The sequence below is a fragment of the Epinephelus fuscoguttatus genome, linkage group LG1 (assembly GCF_011397635.1).
Source record: "Epinephelus fuscoguttatus linkage group LG1, E.fuscoguttatus.final_Chr_v1".
NCBI classification, from domain to species: Eukaryota; Metazoa; Chordata; class Actinopteri; order Perciformes; family Serranidae; genus Epinephelus; species Epinephelus fuscoguttatus.
Window position 1 is genome coordinate 6,429,966 of NC_064752.1, and position 18,590 is coordinate 6,448,555.

General features: G+C 41.1%; 1 protein-coding gene across 1 annotated transcript; it reads right to left on the minus strand.

The window, feature by feature from the left end:
- Positions 1-1,685: 1,685 nt before the first annotated feature.
- On the minus strand, positions 1,686-10,641 carry abraa (actin binding Rho activating protein a). Its single transcript, XM_049599361.1, has 2 exons — positions 9,627-10,641; positions 1,686-3,920 (listed from the first exon to the last, which is right to left on the minus strand). The coding sequence occupies exons 1-2, from the start codon at positions 10,266-10,268 to the stop codon at positions 3,483-3,485; spliced, it is 1,080 nt and encodes a 359-aa protein (XP_049455318.1). The 5' UTR covers positions 10,269-10,641; the 3' UTR covers positions 1,686-3,482.
- Between the last annotated feature and the right edge of the window lie 7,949 nt (positions 10,642-18,590).

Here is an 18,590-nt window from a genome sequence, read left to right on the forward strand (position 1 = left end):
TTTACAGGCGATCTGTACTTTATGTTCATGTTTCAACCTCTATTTGATATGAACTCTCCTGTAAAACAGCTTCATCTCAGTTTGACCTGTCCTTTCAACTACACAGGCTAAAAAAATTGTGTCTGACTATAAGGTTCATATTTTATACAAGACAACATCTTTTATTACAGATCAGTCAGATATAATCAGGGCTTCACATCTGTACAGATGTTATTTTAATAATCCTCACATCCCACTGACTACACTCTGTGACTGACTACACGTCTCTGTGATACTAAACAGGCTACTTCAGTAATTAAAACAGTCCAATATTAATACACAGTAGACTCTGTATAGTTTATGATGAGTGTATTTTGCCTCTGATGACTAACCTTCACCATCAGTCACCCAACATGTTTTGTGTTCACAGAATGAACCTTCAAATCAGACAAAATTTAAATATCTGAAATCCAACAAAAATGAAAAGTTTATGTAAAACGTCATCTTGTTGAGTCGACATCTAAACCAATCAGCTGTTAGATCAGATGAGAGCCAGGCGATGCAGTCTGTGGAGAGCAACTGCAGTGCCTGACTCTAAAAACTGCGGCCACCTTGCTCTTGCGATTTTATCGCTGTTCAGTTTTATAATATATCAGAGCAAGTCGGGATGAAGTCGGACACAAAACTAACCGGCATGTATTGTGCGCCGATCGCTGGTGATCGAATCTGCGCAGGCCTGGCTCATCTTGAAAGAGCCTATTACTTCTGTTCACCTTACGCCTAGCCCATGATCCCTTGCATGAATTGTATGCGCGACTTCTGGCGCCAAACCAAAACCGGGGATTTCCAATGGTAACAGTTTTTTTTAAATGGTGGTGATGAGATGAGCTGAGGATGTGGATGTGAAGAGAAGTGGGCTTTGATGAGCTTGTCCTGGGCTCTGGATAAGGTGACTGGACATTAATGAGGTGGAGGAGAGCATGGCGATTCCACCTAAGATGACAGCTGACAGGAGCACAGAGGAGAACAGATTTAAAGTTTGGTACCAGCAGCATGAATGATTGAAGGAGATCATGGCAAAGTTTGATTGGGTAACTACTGTAGGAGAGGGAACACCCATAATCAGCTGGAGGAGGCAATGGGAGAGAATTCCTGTTGAACCTGCGCTGAGCTTCATTTATCTATCTTTTATTTCTTTTTGTAAAAATGAGTCAAACTCTTTTTGGCCAAAGTCCACTTTTCTTGTGTTACAAATCTTTAAACTTACCACTGAACCTAAACTGTCTTTTTACTTCATACATGTACTTAACCGATGCCAAAATATCGATTAACCTGACTCAATTAACTATCTTCCTATGTAAAACCTACGTCTGCACACTGCCACATATGCTTAACTTGTGTTTACCTGCAATGCTTGAATAAGAAAAATATGATTGGTCCAAAAATCAGACTTAAATTTGGTTAAAAACTATCTTGAAAAGGTCGTAAAAAACATGAGATATAAGTGTCTGATACCCGTTGACCTGTAGACCCTGGTATACATGAACTTATTTTAGGTGCAGATACAGACCCTTTCCAGGAGTAGTGGTGTGGTTGTTCATGTGCCGAGCTGTAGAGGACATGTTAAACTTCCCGTTGAGTAACAGACACTGAAGTCAAGACGAATGTTCTATATTATTTATGTCTGGCTGCTCGTGCTGCCACCAGGGACCTGCAGAATTTTATTAGCAGCTCAATATTCCACAGTACCCTGTTTAATGTAGGATATCAGCATTTAAATTTCAGTCTTTATTGACTTCCATATTAACACTCACAGCAAAAATGACAAAATTTCACGGGTGACACATTTATACGTATATTTACAGTCATGCATCACGCTGCACAGTCTTTGTAGTAAAATTGTCCTTCTGTAAGAAGACTCACAGGCTTTCACTTTGAAAGAAGAAATCTGAAACACGTCTTACTTTCATTTAACACGATTCAAACAGTAAATGTCCTAAATGTTAAAATGAGGTAAAATACATTTTATTATACATCACAGTCATGTATGTTAAAACTTTCATACGTTACACATGCACTCAAGAGACAGACTTTTTTCAAACATCAAATGACCGTTAAGATTTCTATTGCTGAGCTCAAGGTTCTTGTTTTTACAGGGTTCCTATACAGACAGAATATCAGCACCAGGTCTTACCACTCGACTCTATGTGGTGTTTCTGAAAATCAAGAGCTAAAAGGTACATCATCTATTTTTTGGCTAGAGAACAGTTCATAGATAATAAGTGTGGTCCTGTTGTCTCCTCTAAAGTATTTTAATAAATAAAAATAAAATAAAAAAAATGGTAGCCTAAATGTTGTGCATTAAAGCCCACACAAAATGCCAATAGTATCATACCAATATATTTTTCTCTCTGTTGTTCTGTCTTTAATTTAGATGTTAGCTTAAACTGCTAGTCAGCCATTTACTTCAAGCTCTGGCAGCAATCAAGTATCAATCAATCAATAAATAAATGTATAAATAAATACAGAAACAAACAAATAAATAAAATAATGGTGCAATACATTTGGAAATAAATCAAAGCATAAATAAAGAAATAAATGCAATGGTTAGGGTCTCCTACCTCATAGACACAGAAATACAGAAATTAATAAATGTAGTTTTTTTTTTTAATTTTTATTATCTATTTATATTTTTTTATTTATCTATTTCCATATATTTATTTATTAATTTTAGCATTTATTTTTTTTTATTTATGTTTTATTTTTTAATTGATAAATACATTTACGCATTTATTTTTTGATACTACAATGATTTTATGTCCTCCATAATTCTCTGAAACACCCCAAAGTCCTGAATGTTCTGCGTTATGGTCAATGTCATGCCCTTGTACACTTCTGTCAACAAAATTATCTTAAATTTTCAAGTCTTTTGACAGACTATCAGATGAAATCCAAGTGTCTTCAGCACTGGTCTGAGTGAAGCGCTCCAGCATGACTGGCATTATGGTGGATGCTTGAGGCCTCCAGCATCAGCATGTAGCAGCATAGTTAGCAAGGCGAGCATGGTTATCATGCTAAAGATAGCTTCCTTTCACCGGATGACCTGTCAGGTATATGAGAAGAACTAATGAGTCTGGTGTGAGTGTGTGTCTGCGAGTGTGAGTGTGTGAAGCCTCCACGTGTACACTCACATGCCTTTTAATAGTTTATGTATATTAAATTTAAATTTGACGACTGATGACTGATAAAACTTAAGTTTCCTTCCAGTGTGTGTATCCCTGAGGCTGTGTGTGTGTGTGTGTGTGTGTGTGTGTGTGTGTGTGTGTGTGTGTGTGTGTGTGTGTTATCTCATATATAATCTGAACATTATAATCATACTGCATTATTTTGTCTTCCTGTGTTTGTCTTGTGTGCATGATGCAGGATTGTGGTTAACATTATATGAGCTGACGTGTGCAGAGGGTGTGTTTGCATGTGTGAATGTTCATAAGACATGTCTGTCCTCAGTCCCTCAACGTAATGATGACGTCATCATCCTGTCCCTTCCACAGCATCTCCCCTTCAAAGTCCAGCATCTTGTGTTTGCGGCAGCGCAGCACGATGCCCACCACCTTGTCCGAGATCTTCACATAGCGGTCAAAGAGCCGGCCGAAGGTAATGATGGTCCTTCCCTCTTTATCCTTGATGCCCATTTCTCTGATAATCCACACCATCTCCTCCATCTCCCTGTGGATGTGTTTGTGGGCCCTGTCGCCCCTCTCTGCCGTCTTGGAGCCATCTTTGGGTCGACCGTAGCCAGCGTCGCCCTTGCGGAGGCGCTGGGCCATGGCATAATCGTAGTCGAACTCGTCGCTGAAGGGGTTGAGCTTCTGGCCCTCTATGTGCTGCTTGGACCACTGCTGCCAGCGGTTTTTGATGTCACCCGTAGTGGCGATCTTAATCTGGAAATAAAAGATGGTGGTCAGGTTAACATTAGAGTTTAAAGAGCGTCCGATCGCTTTCATTTGAACACTGAGCAAAGTTAAATGATATAAATTAGATTCTTTATTAAAGTTGCATTCCAGTTTTTTGCCTGTGAAAACAGTTGTAAATTGTACTCTGTAGCGTAAGTGTGAAGAGAACGAATTTACAAGCAGGGTTAGAAATGAACTTTTTGTCCACCTTTCACTGTGGCAAGTGAATTCCAAAATCTACCATGGACTCAATACATTAACATTGTTTTTTTTTTGGCTGATGAGTGAAGCTAATCCAGCAGCCATTTGCTGGTGCTAATTTCCAACCCTGTTAACAAGGCAGAGGGGCCTCATGAAGGACACTTATTAGTTGTATTATGGGAAATATAGAATCAGGGGCCTAAATATAGACAATGCTGGCAGTGCAGTTGCCTTGGGGCTTGTGAGGTGGGGGGCCCATAGAGAGTGGACCCTGGAAAAGGGGCCCTTATGAGTGATAACCACCTTGAAAATATGCCTGTGTTCAAGCAAGAACCCTCATTACATAAAAAACAGTGCCTTTGCTATACGCCCCTGAAAAAGTCAATAGCATCTATAACAAAATCATAGTCTTATTCTATAACTATAAATCAACTGTTAAAAGTGTTAAATTAAATTATTAATTTATTAATTTCTTAGGTATTTTTTGTTATACAGATATGCAATGATGATTGCTGGGTAATACTTATGTTGATGTTATGCAGTGTTAAGTCTCTGATCATGTGACCTGATGACTATCTACCTTATGCCTCTGCTGCATAAATTTCATCTATAGTTTACAAGTAGGAATGTCAACAGTTAATCGGTTAAGTGGTTCTGCTTGTTGGTCTATAGGTTAATTTTGTTGCTCTCCAGTGAAGGAGTTGTTTCAGCACTATGCTGTACGTTGAAACAAGTTGTAGGAAGCCTCTGCAAGTAATTGGTTGCTGGCAGACACTCTGTGCTGCAATAAAATGGTTAATCAGCAGTGCCGTGCACTGTAGAGCCGATGCGCTGCTGGTTCTGCTGGCCTGAATGGAATATAATGTCTACTGTTGTGTACAGCCTTATAGACTGAGCTGAGTAGTGATGCGCGGGTCGACCTGTAACCCACGGGACCCGCAAATGGACCTGCGGGTCGGGCAGCACTGATTGTCTGTTAAATCGGTCTGTAAATGATATTTTGACATTATTGGCTATTACTGTCATGGCATCCGAAGGTACTGATGCGTTGAGCAGGTGACAGTCCGCGGCCGTTTTCAAAACACGCTTGTGTCACGCACTCCAAAAGAAACTTGTTGAAACTTTAAACAATAATTTATTGTACAAAACGGGGGAAACACACGTTGACAAAAACGGTTCCATAATTCATATTAAATTCAAAAGATAACGAAAAAACAGCTACAAGTTAGAGGGAATAGTGATAAAGTGGTAAAACTTGGCATTGATCCACAGTCTCAGACGGATGCACTCAAGCGTGTCGTGTGCGCACAAGCTCAGTTGGTAGGCGATACTATGTTTTCACATTTATAACAATGCAATTTAAAAGTTTTGATTTTTATTGATAACCTACATTTACCAACAACAAAAAGACTACATTTAGCACCAAAAAAATATGTTAAAAAAAAAAGTAAATAAAAAAACGAATATCGAATACCAAATTTTCATAACGAATACCTACCCATAGAAACGAATATTCGAATATCCAAATATTTGGGTACAGCCCTACCTGGGTGGTGCTCAGTTCACCATCTGGATGCTAAAGGGGACATCATCATGGGTTGATTACCAGCAGTAATCGCCGCTAGCTAGCTTCCACCTGACCCACATGGTGCCCAGTGCAGAGCAGCCAAAGCTAGCTAATGTGTATAGAGGGTGGTCAGTGAGCACTGTGTTTTTTGCATGTTAACACAACTAGCCGCTGTCTGTCAGCAAAGCTAACAGAAAAAAAGGCAAAACATTTATATCATAAGCACTTTGAAAAGCAGCGCTAAAGCTCATTAAATCAATGGAGTGCTGGACTGAAAGAGTAAACTCCTGTTTTATTTCATGTCATTTTGTTTTGTTTTTTTTTTCTTTAAAAATTAACTAGTTAGTTACAAGTTAATGGATCTCTGGTTTTCCTTGGAACATTTCCCATAACCCCTGCTGTCTCTCGTGTTTCAGTCCCGCTAAAAATTCTGCCCAACCCCTCCACCTTTATGTTAATGTTGATTAATGACTCTCAGTCTTTAAATACACTCCCCTCTAGGCTGTGTAATTGATCCCCATCTTGGCCTTTGCTCTGCACCCAGAGTTATAGACTCATGGAAACACTGTACGTACGCTCATAAAAACCAGCATGCATAAACATTATGTTTTACAACCCTGAGGATCCGGTTAAAGAATTTAAAAACTTCCAGGAAACTGATGCACTCTTCAGTCCCTTTCTTGCATCTTTGCAACTTTATATGATCACATACATTTTGTTTTTGTGAAACAGCTTTGATATTACCAACAAAATTAAACTTATACAAACCCTCCCTCTCATCTCTGTTTCCTCCCTCTCTCATTTTGTTTTTATCTCCTCTCTCGTACTCTCCTCCTTTCTTGTGTCTTCATGCACTCATTCATCAAAATGTTCTGACCCTTCCTTTTCATCTTTTCTCCCACCCCAGCTTTCCTCTGTTCCCCCACTCCTCCTCCTTCCTCCTCTCTCACTATTTTCCTCAGCTTGCCAGGCCTTCAGATCAGTGTCACTGTATCTCCTTGGTATTTGCTCTATGAAAAGTGAGGACGTGTCATGACCCCTCTACAAAACTCTGTGAACTCTTAAAGCGATGATGATCCTGATCACTTTTTTCTTTTCTACATTTGCCTCTATTTTTGGATCTCAGCGTTGCTGTGGAGTTTCTAGAGATCAGCTGTCAATCAAACAACGTGGGCTCGGATGTGATCAGTGGTGGAAAAGCAATACATACATACATTTAAGTTTGAAATGTCAAAGGTTAACTGCAGAGAATTCTTTTTGACCGGTCATGTATGTTTCTCTGTGGGTTAACTTTACTACTCCTCAGATTTCTGCACTACAGACCAACCCAGTCTTGTGGGAGCTAGCTAGCAGCACTGCTCATTCGGGGATTACTGCTACAGTAACTAATGCCATCCCAACCAGCCTTCCTGAGAAGTGCCTGGTGTTTTCAGCTGAGAAACGCTTTGTGGACACGGGGCCTAACATACCCGACTTTGCTGTTCCACTCAAAGCTTTTTAATGTGTTTGAGTTCATTTTATGCACCTTTACTTTGGTTCGGTCTCAGCGCTCTCATCAACCTCATGTCCAGAGACAGCAGGCAACACCATTTTTAGAGACGAACACCCACTGAACGCTACCTGCCCAGCACTCAACAATGGAGTAGTAGTAGCTGGTTAGGAAAGTAGAGCATCTTGCAGCTAAAGAGACAGATATTCTTGTGACATGCTTTTCTAGGGAGTGTCAGAGAATGAACCAGAGCTGTAGTTTGTTTTCCTGTGACCAGTATATCTTAAAGGCTGATGGTCAGATTGCCAAGAAATCTGCTCCACCATTAAACCCTCCTCTCAGCTTTCATGTTACCGTTAAACATTTGTCAAACCAGTTTAATTCAGACAGAATTTACATGACATAAACATTGCAAACTAATCCAAATATAAAGCAGTAGAATTAATAAATAAAATATTTGTTGAAGGTTTCTTATTTATCTCTAAATTATTCCTGTCGCAGTGTCTGCCTCTCACGTTACCTCCCTCACATGTGTCCCTTCACCTCATTTTCCCCTCCGTGGCTGTTCCACCTGAAGGTCAGGTTGGAGAACACGTTGCAGAGCACGACTATATTTATTTACATATATTCCATTGCGTCTAGCTTGTGTTTTTATGAGTTGGCCTCGCTTTCTGGCGTCCCCCTCGACGTGTCCTGGGGGGCCTCCGGCTGGCTCCTTTGCCTTTTATAGGAGAGATTTTTGTATTGGAGTTATGCAGCTGTTAACGCTGTTTGGTGTCCATGAGGGAGTTGGATTTCTTCAGGTAACATCAAAGGGACCTCTGCTTTAACTTGTTTATTCATGCTGTGTGACCCGTGTGGGAACATTCACGCTCTAATTTAGGGTATTTGTCCTCTACTGTGCATTTGACTCAGGGACATAGCAGTTGTGAAGAAAGCAAACAGCAGACGCTCATAAATATCTGGTTAAAGCTTGTGTAGAATCCAATGTCTCATGCTTGGAGAAATCATTAAAGGGCAATTATACAAATCTAAGATGCTCATATTAGGTCCTGTCACAACAACACTAAAATCTGCAAAGGACCAGTTCTCTCACAAAATAACAAGTTCCAGTGTCAGCCAGAAATATTTAAATGTTTGGCTTTTTCTGCCATCACTGTTCTTTCGTTTTGTCTTTATGTATTTTGTACGGACAAATTACAAAAGTTCCCCTTAGCAGCCCCCATCTGATGCTCCTTTTGTGTCTGTTTTTCGCCGTTTCATCACTACTACAAGTGCAGCTGTAGCCAGTATCTCACTATCACTATCCTCATTCATATTTTAAGAAGCTACAAATTACATTCAGCCACAAAATAAGTCTGAAAAGGTGGAAATCAGAATGGAAGTACAGAGAGTTGTTGCATAGAGATGATACACCATCTCATCTAGTTGCATTGGTGTGAACTGGCAGGTTTTTAGAACGCTGCAGAACGGCGCCTTGCAAGTAGTTCCCTGTTTCAACTCGTCTCATCACGAATCTTTGGTCTGAAATGGGCTTAAGTCGGTATGCCTCTATTTTGAAGAAGCAGGCAGGAATACCAACACAGAGGCTAACGTACTGCTTTGAGTGGTCAGCGACAAAATGTATTCTAGCCACCTAAAAAAAACAGTTTAAGTTTGCGCTATATTTAGAATATTTTCACCACTTTACAGTCCCTCCAGGATCTAGCGGCAAAAAACGTTGAATTTGTGGCCATTTTGTCAAAAATTGCGATGAAAATTACAGCATTTTTATGTGATGTTTTGCGGGAAATTGCAGCTAATGACAAAAGGAGAAAAAAAATGTTTTGCATCGATGAGGAATTAGACTTAATGACATCCCTGTTGGAACGGGCTGTCTGATGGAAAGATAAAGTGGTGACAATACCCTCAATATAGCGTACACTTTGGGTTGGACTTTTTTTAGATGCTGCTCTAGATCCTGCTTCTCTAAACTGGGGGCACGTAGACTGACATCTACGGTATGGTATGCACCAACTATGGATAAGTGCCTCATACAAACCCACTTCAAAAGATCCAAACCACCATTTTCTGGCAACCTGGAAGATGTTTGTCCAACATGCACTCTCCTTTTAAACTCTTGCTTGGTTTAAGTGAATATATTCTCCGCTATGTTCACAAATTGTGTCAGTTTCGTACTGGGCACGTACTTTGGTTTGTATGTGGTCTTTATACTGAAAACTTCTGTGTCCTATTGCTGGAAACTGGGTGGTTCAGAGCGCAGAGATAATAAAACCAAAAACAATATGATAAATGAGGCTTAAGGTCTGCAAAGGTGACAAGTATAAAAATAATGAGCCTCAGATTTAACCTAAATTGAAATAATGTTGATAACTTAATCTCACCATGTGTAAACATTTGTTCATTCATTTCTAATCTATGTGATTAACTACTCTACCTTGGGCCTGGTGGTGTGTTTCTTGGGCTGGATGTCGTCCTGCTCAGGTTTTGATTCGCTGTTGTCACTGAGGCTGGCCTCCTCTCCCAGCCCGCTGTCCTCTGTATCAACACTGCTGCTCCGCGACCCATGTTTCTTCTCTTGGAGCAAAAGCTTCTTGTCTTGGATGAGTCCTCCTCCTCCTCCTCCTCCGCTCTGTAACGCCCTCATCTGGCGCCGCCGTGTCGGCGACTCCTTACCCAAGAATGGCTTGCTCTCCTCGGGACCTGACTCCATCCTGCCTCGAATGGCGTTGACCAAATCACTGCTGCTGCTGCACTCACTGCGCTTTGGCTGGACGGTCTTGATAACAGAACTGGTCCGGATCTTACTCCCACTCATGTTAGCGGCATCAGCAGCGATTACACGCGGGGTGATGGTAAGTTTAACCTCATGGTGGCGGTCTCTATTGTCTGCCTCTTCAACAGATGAAGGCATCCAGCCGCTCGGGATGGCTTCTTGCTTGGTGGAGTGTTCATTGGCCCAGCCCTGCCAGCTCTTGGCCAAGTTTGCCACCATGGCGGCGCATTTTATCTTCCGTACCGCTCGTTTGAAAGGCTTAGGCTCCTGTGGTGTAACGGCAGTGGTTCCACTGCTAGTCATGGTGATGCAATACCAAAAGGGGCGCTCTTCAGAAATTGGTGTTTTTCTTGTCTAATGCTTTTTTTCTAATGCTTTAAAAGTCTACTCTGTTTGGCAGTTCTCAGTTCAGTCTCTCAGAAGTGCTCTGGAAGCTGACGTAAATCTAAATCACTTTTGTCTGAACAAATCTCCAGCTGCTGTTAGTTCCAAACTCTGACTCGAATCTTAGAAACTCCTCACTCCCTAAGTCACACTTTTCAGATGATAGTGGAAAAAATCCGTTTGGCTCAGCCGTTATATCAGGTGTGGATCTTCACAGACACATCCGGAGCCTTCCAGCTCATCAGTCGGTCAGTGGGTGAGCCGCTGGTGTGAAGAGTGCGAGGACTTTGACTTTAATCCCCTGCTGAAGCCCCTCTGGCTCCACACCGGCCTTTAAATAGGGACGGGTTGTAAAGGAAGTGATGTGGCATGGCGTCCATGTGAGACAGGAAAGTCCAGTGTCAACATTCTTGTTGGTGACACAGGTTCATGAACGCACGCGCGCGCGCACACACACACACACACACACACACACACACACAGTGACTGAGGAGTGGAATTTCTCCCAGTGGGATCCAGGGAACAGGTGCCCAGTGTTTTTAGCGACTCGGAGGTTTTCTGTTCTCAGATACAAATACGTTGAAACACAAACAGGCCTTCGCTGTGACTCAGCCTGTTATACACAGGCGACCAGTGTGTGTGTATGTGTGTGTGTCTTCATCATGTATATTTATGGATGTTTCCATTCAAATGCACAACATTTTTTTATGGCATGATGAGTTACGCTTTGATCACCTCGATGGATAAGTGTGAATTCTTAAATTGTGGGTCACATAAGAAGCATCTGAAGTGTGCGCTTGTCTGCATGTCTGTGCATGTGTAGCTGGAACTATTTCAGTCTCCGTGTTTATTTGTGAATATGTAAGAGTGAAATTCAGGATGATGATTCATACACTGTGTGATTTAATTGAAGTGACTCCATATTGGCTTTAAATGGGACTTACTCACTGGTTCTGAGCCATCGTCTGATGTTATTTATGACGGTTGTAACTGTTTTTATTTGTCACTTTTGTTGCTTGATTTGTGGATATTAGATTGTATATTAAACTGGCATTGCGGTGTTTTGTATGTGAAGAGCCAACTCCTTCTTGCATCATCCATAATTACAAAATCAGTTTTTGTTTAATGCTGGAGTGGGTAGTTTTTAGTGTCATTGAGCAAATATTCCACGATAGCCTTTGAGCATATTGTAATTCAAGTGGTCTTAGGCTCTGTCTTAAGACTTTAAAAAATCTAGCTTGTGACGGAAGACTTTGGCCAATCACTTCCCTCCCCTGTCACTGTTTACGTCACATGCTGAGCTACATATTTTGTTACTTGCTCACGCCCCCCATTGCCCCGAAAAAGGCACATTCTGTATAAACAAAAGAACATTTTGCTGCACTCCCCGATTTTGCTTTTATACTGCCAAAGCTGAAAGAAGACTGATTGGGCTTTCCTGTGAATTTGCACAATTCCTATTTAAAAAGGGCTATAGTGTGTCCTTTGCCTCCCCGCTGCTACAGACCATCTCAACAGGTGGAGAGTGGGCAGCACCTCCAGAGACAGAACCCAGGTCCATGGCCACAGCAACCAGAATCCAGCCAGCACTAACCCCAGCTCCAGGGAACCGGACAGCCTTGCCAGACCAGCAAACTTTCTGTTGCTGCTGTTACACAGGTTAGACCCGGAGCTTCTGTCTGGCCATCAGCACGTTGTGACACCCAATGCTGGGGGGTTTGCGCTGGCTGAATTTGAGCCACAACAGGTGTCCACCAAAGGTTTGTCTCCAGAGCTGCTGCCTGCTTTCCTTGGGGAGAAGCAGGCCTCAGTGGCAGGAAGTGAGGCGAAAAGACCAAGGGGTTGCTAGCTAGCTCTCTCCTCAACTCTTCAACTCTACCATGAAACAAAATTTAAATGAATCAGTGTATGGGAAACACTGGGCAACTGTATTAAGCATGTGCATATGCCCATAGTTGTCTAGTGGGAGAGGTTTAGGACAGAGGACAGACAGGACTAAACAAACTAATTATTTCCAGTCAAAATGAAGGACAATAGAAAATGATGACAAAAGTGGAAACCCATTTTCTATATAATTAAGATAGGACATTGAACAAATTTACTTTTTTTCTACTAGACTACACCCTTCAGTATGAACATTGAGTGAGCGGGCAACATAAAGATCTCAGGTCTGACTATTTAATCTGGTAGTCTCACTGAGATTAAGACCTCTTTTTTTAAGAAACAGGAAGAGTAAAAACATTTATAAAGTTACATATAATACATACCATTATTGTTTCGGTTCGAAGGAAGGGGAATTAGGTGTAACTTTGCTGTCTCATAATGTTAAATGAAAGGAATTTTCCTCCTGTTTTACATTGTGTTTATAACAATCTGTATTTTTGTTGTCGAATTATCTCAAAATGGGACCAAACTCTCTCTATAAATATTCAGTATGAAGTGTGTTAGTCCTATAAACTGACTGCCTCAGCATGTTTGCCTGAAATGAGTCTGTTGTTGTTTTGTAATGAACAAAGAAACAACTTTGACACAAACTAATGAACCTGCTTATTTTTCAGTACATATTCCCCAGTGATTTACTCTCATATGGCTTGTTACATAATGTGTGAAGTGCAATGTAAGTTTTTCATTGGTGAAGCCAATGAGTGACAGTCATTATATTCACAGGGGAAAGTGTATTAAAACCAGCACCGTTACTGTAGACTGACTGACAGCATGACTGAGAGATTTAATGTCTGGTTAAATAATGAATTAGCAGTATCCAGTTATTAGTGGTCATTAAAGATAATTAAAAGAGACATTTCAACAAAGAAATCTAAGTTAACTTTCGACTGTAATTCACTGCTATTGATGCTTTATTTCTTTGTTACTGCTGCTGTCACCCTCGTGCGTATATACCTCTATAATTACAGTAAAGACATTTTGAAAAGCCAAGAAGCTTTTTAGTTGTATTTCATCAATATCAAACACAACGTAAAGATACCGACTCGTTCATTTACTTGATGAACCAAAGCAAACGATGCTGTTGGTGAAAATTAATAACATGTTTCAGTCCTGCTAAAACAGTCGTATCTGTGCCGCAGCCAGACAAAGCTGAATGAGTCCTCCGAGTTCCTGTGGACTGAAATAACCAACCGGGGTCCAAGCTGTCACCAGCTCAGGTTTCTGGCATATGCATGTGTGTGTGTGCTTTAAGTTCCTGGCCGTATGCCAGCAGCTGCCTCACGTGCACGCTCCCACCGCTCGCTGGGCATGGCAGGCTTGCTCAGAAATAGACATGCCTGGCACTTGAAAGCTATGAGAAAGGTGTGAGCGCAGTGTGTAATGATAGCAGTATTAATACGTGACTTTATCTGGAGAAAATGTCTTTCTGTACTGTATGTGAACAGTGACTGGTTGGATAATAATGTTGATCGCTGTAGGAAAACTCTTTGTGTTTCCTCACCTGCAGCATGGAGCAGTAAACTGGCAGGGAGTCTGTGTATTGCGTAAGGGCTCTTTGATCAACTTTAGAATCACTGAAATTAGGACTACTTCCTTATTTTTAAATTACATTTTGGTAATAAAGTAAAACAGACAAACCTTATAGAAATGGTCACATAACAACAGGGTTTGTTATTAATCCAAACACTCGTATTCTGAATTTTATCAGCTGTTGCTGCTCCCCAAGTGGAACATCACACTGTGTCCTCACAGCAAATAAGTGGCAGACTACCATGTCGCATCATGTAACATCCAAGCTCTCTGTCCACACTGTATCCATTATATAGGCACTTCTGTTACTTCCTGTAAACAAGTTACATAAATATCGGCTGTTTGCTTGAGGTCAGGCTGGAGAGGTCACCACTTTAAAGATGTAACGTTACTTTTTTAAACAGAAAAGATGTTTTATATTGGGATATCTAATGGAAAACACAAGTAACATTAGCTCAGCTTGTTATTAGCAACAGTCATTTAGCTCCCTGGCGATCTTTCTCCAGCCAGCCTCCACCCTATTTATGTTTTTGTAGTGAAACAAGAAGGTATCAGGTTGATAATTCCTCATCTTAACCTCCTGAATCAGCTGCTCCTCATTCATTGCGTCACTTTCAAAGCCAGTGACAGATTTAAATCAGAATCAGTATCAGAATCAGAAATACATTATTGATCCCCAAGAAATTATGAAATGGACATATTGCATCTGACAAGAGTTGTTTTTAGTTTTAGTTTTAGGACGCATTCACACTGGCCCTGTTTGGTCCGCTTTAAACGAACCCTGGTCCGCTTCCATGGATAGTTCGGTTCGTTTGGAATGATGCAAACGCTCATTCAAACTCTGGTGTGGACCAAATTAGCGAACTCTGGTCCGCTTGAAAACTGGGGGTCTTGGTTCACTTCCAAGTGAACCCTGGCTCGGTTCGCTTACAGTGGGAAATGCAAACGGACTATCCAGTGAACCAAAGAGAAGAAGTGACGTAGAGCGTGGTGCATTTTGGGTAGAAAAAAACAAAGCTAACAGCACAAAGGAGAAGCTGAGATAAAAAGATCAGAGAACGTTGGAAAATGTCTCGTGGGCAGACGTGGAGTAGTGAGGAGGTGCAGGCGCTTATCGATATATGGTCAGAGGACTATATATCGCTGGTTAGTTTGATGCATTTCTGTTTTCGCTCCTGGCCAATCAATGAGCCAGCTTTTCTTCTTCCTCATGCTTTTTTCCTTCCTGGTCAGTGGTCGTTTACGTTTCCAAACGAGCAGCTGTTGTAACTGTGTGACGTTGTGCAGGCGGTTTGGTCCGCTTTAAAAAGTGCAGTGTGAAAGTGAACTGAACCAAATGAAGGTGTGAAATTTTTCGGCATTCCCCGCCCAATCAAACCCAGTCCCCTGCACTATCCTGGTGTGAAAAATCTATTAAAAAATGTTTAAAATCTATTTTGTACATTTAACTGTAACTTCTTTTCTTCAGGACTCAAGAAAATAAATATAATTATGTATTTCCTCAACATTTTATTGATGTTTTTATTATGCCACTAACAACTATAGTTGTCAAAACAAAGTAAGAAACAATAGACTGAACTATAAATTAACCATATGTTTACAAAGATATATATTTTTTCATTCTCTTAATGTCTTTTTATCTATTTAAGTGTCACAGTTAAGGAAGGCCTTTTTCTGTAGGCTATTGTTTTTACACAGGTTTAGATTTGGGCCATCAAAATGTACTCTGGCCGGATAATTTAGGGGCTTGTCAGCCTGTGGGGCCAGTGCTAAAACATATGAGCACCTATTCCTGGTTTTACAGTAGAGATCTGCATATTGTTATGCAGACCTTTAACAACAAATAACTCAAATGCAGCGCTCCATCTAAGTGTTATCTGCTGTGGTAATGCTTTATGCTGTTGTTGTTTCTAGTCTATTTAAGCTATTTGATTTGAAAAAAAATGTTTAGAGTCTTTGCTACAATGAAAAGTGTTTCTGTTGACCCAGGTCTCCTCTTATCTCACATAGCCAGGCGTCCAACTGCTCAGAGTCATGATGATAAGCTGCTGGTTTACAACAAGAAGTTAGTAAAATGCCATGAAATTTATGGCCAAGCAAACTTTTAAAGTATCAGTCTTACTTTTGAGTTTTTGAATTGAAGTTTTCAGAGATTAATTGGTCTGTTTTAATTGAGTTTGCTCTGCATTAATGACAAAATGCTGAGAGAATCAGGAAGAGAGGATTTATGAGCTGGACTCAAACGTGTGATGTTGAAAAGTACACACATACTGAAAGCCCTCTGCAATCTCTCTCTGCAGACATTGGAATTTCATTGTTTAATCATTTTGTCATATTCCTAAATGTGATTATGCAACTGAACCAATGACAAACTGGCTGCAGTGTTTCGAATGTGAACCTGTACTTGTTACTGTGTGCCGTCAGCAAGTAAGGCTTGGATGAAAAACTGTGCAGTATCCTCAGTGTTACATAACATAGATTCACAGGACTCTCCTGGATAATGTACCAATCATAGAAGTTTTTGTCTGTCAGTCTGGTACTGGCAGATGCCTCAAAATACTCCTGTACATATTAGGGTTGGGTATCTTTAACAAAATGAGATACCAGTACTCTAAGAGTGATACAGAAACCAATAGTATACTTACGTTGATACCTTTTTTATGCGTCCGTGCTGGCAATAGCCTTGGCCGACATGAAGATGTGAATCCATCAACACATCTTCATTGTAATATGTCAACCCTGACCAGTCCATTTGCTTTAATTTTGTCTCTTGGATGACATGCACTTTTAGTAATAACTGGCTCTTAAAGGGTGAACTGCATATATACTAACCCTCACACAGTTTCATAAGCTGTTTCTATCTATGTATAGAGCGGGTCGTCTTCCATGGAGCCCGCCATGTTGTTGGGACTGTAGGGACTGTAGGGACTTTTATTTCCAGAGCCACAGCTGCCTAAGGGCACTTTCACACCTGCACTGTTTGATTCGGTTCAGTCAAACTCAAGCTCATTTGCCCCCTCAGTGCGGTTCGTTTGGGCAGGTGTGAACACAGCATCACACTCAGGTGTGCACCAAAACAACCGGACTGAGACCTTCTTGAAGAGGTGGTGTCGGTCCGATTACAAACAAACTCTGGTGCGGTTGGTTTGTGGTGAGAAGGTGTTCCGACCTGGATGTGAAGCAACTGCAGTCACATGACACATTGTTTGGGTTAAACATGAGCATGTTACAGTCCTGGAGGATTATTAATGTGCACCTCCTCCTGTACTGCCTTAATATGCACATTCAGCACATCCAATGCATCAAAACATTGTTTTCTAGTTGGAGCCGCGCCTCGTTTTCAAACTGTATGCTTTGACTAAAATGAACAATGACCAGTAGCCAGTATCTCACCATCACTATCCTCATTCATTTTTTAAGAAGCTACAAATTATATTCAGCCACAAAATAAGCCTGAAGAACTTGAAATCACAACAGAGATACAGAGACTTGTTGATACACAGATGATAGACCATCTCATCTAGTTGCATTGGTGTGAACCGGCAGGTTTTTAGAACGTCGCAGAACAGCGTTCAACTGTTTCAACGCGTCTCATCGCGAATCGTTGGTCTGAACTGGTCATTATCCTGATGACAATCTCAACATGCAGGAATGGTGGTGTCATTTTTCTGTTCCACTGCGTCATTCAAATATAACAGTTCACATAATTTCCACACTCTTGTCGCTGTAGTTCCCCGTCTTCACCTCAGCAGGAGGAAAGAGATGCAAACTGTCCATTTTTATAACAAAACATTTTTCACTGACAAACAGCTGATTGATTGGCCACATATTTACACACAGATCTCAGTTTGTATATTTATGCCATCCATGTGTCTCTCTTGCATAATAGATAAATTTGTGTCTAATTGGAGGATGTCTCTTTCTGTGTCTGCTGACGCCATCGCTGCAGGAAGGCAAGCCAGAAGGGAGATCTCATTACTGTTCGGTCCCGAGTGCCAGTCCTGGCAGAGTGAGAAACACGCTGTGACCGCACAGCCTGTGACACACACATACTCACACACATTTGCACTTCTATACTTGTGAGGGCCCTCAGTGACATGAGACATTCCTTAACACATACTCCTAGCCTTAATAATCACAGCTACACCGTTAATGATACCACTGCCATTAACCTGACACTAAATCTAATACTGAGGCCCTGACTGCTATTTGAAGAAGTGAGTTTCCAAAAAATGTCAAAGTCTAAACCTCTTATTGTTTCTCACAAAATAAGTTTTGGACAAATGTAGAAACACAGACTGAACACATAAATGCATACACAGCATACAGGTCAACACACACACACACACACACACACACACACACACACACACACACATGTATTGTTCATGTCTCACTGCGAGAAGACAGACTGGCATCAGCTAGAGAAGGCTGCCCATGATGACAGTGACATCATTGCACAGCCGTGGCGATGAACAATGTGTTCTGACCCATTTCTGGTGAAAAGAGCAACTGTTCCTGGCTCTGGATCTTCTTCAATCTGTATCAGCAGAGGAAACTGTTACACTGTAAGAGTGTGTCCACAGAGTTATTATTTAAGTGGTGGCGGGCGCTGGGAGCACTTGAATAAAGTGTTCCCAGCACTTTTTAAAATGATGCGCTGTGTGTGAGTTTGCTTCTATGACAACAGTATCTCGTCAGAAATGTTAGCTTGGTTACTAATGTCCCAGTACGTTACCATAGGGTTAACTACAGCTAACCACAAGC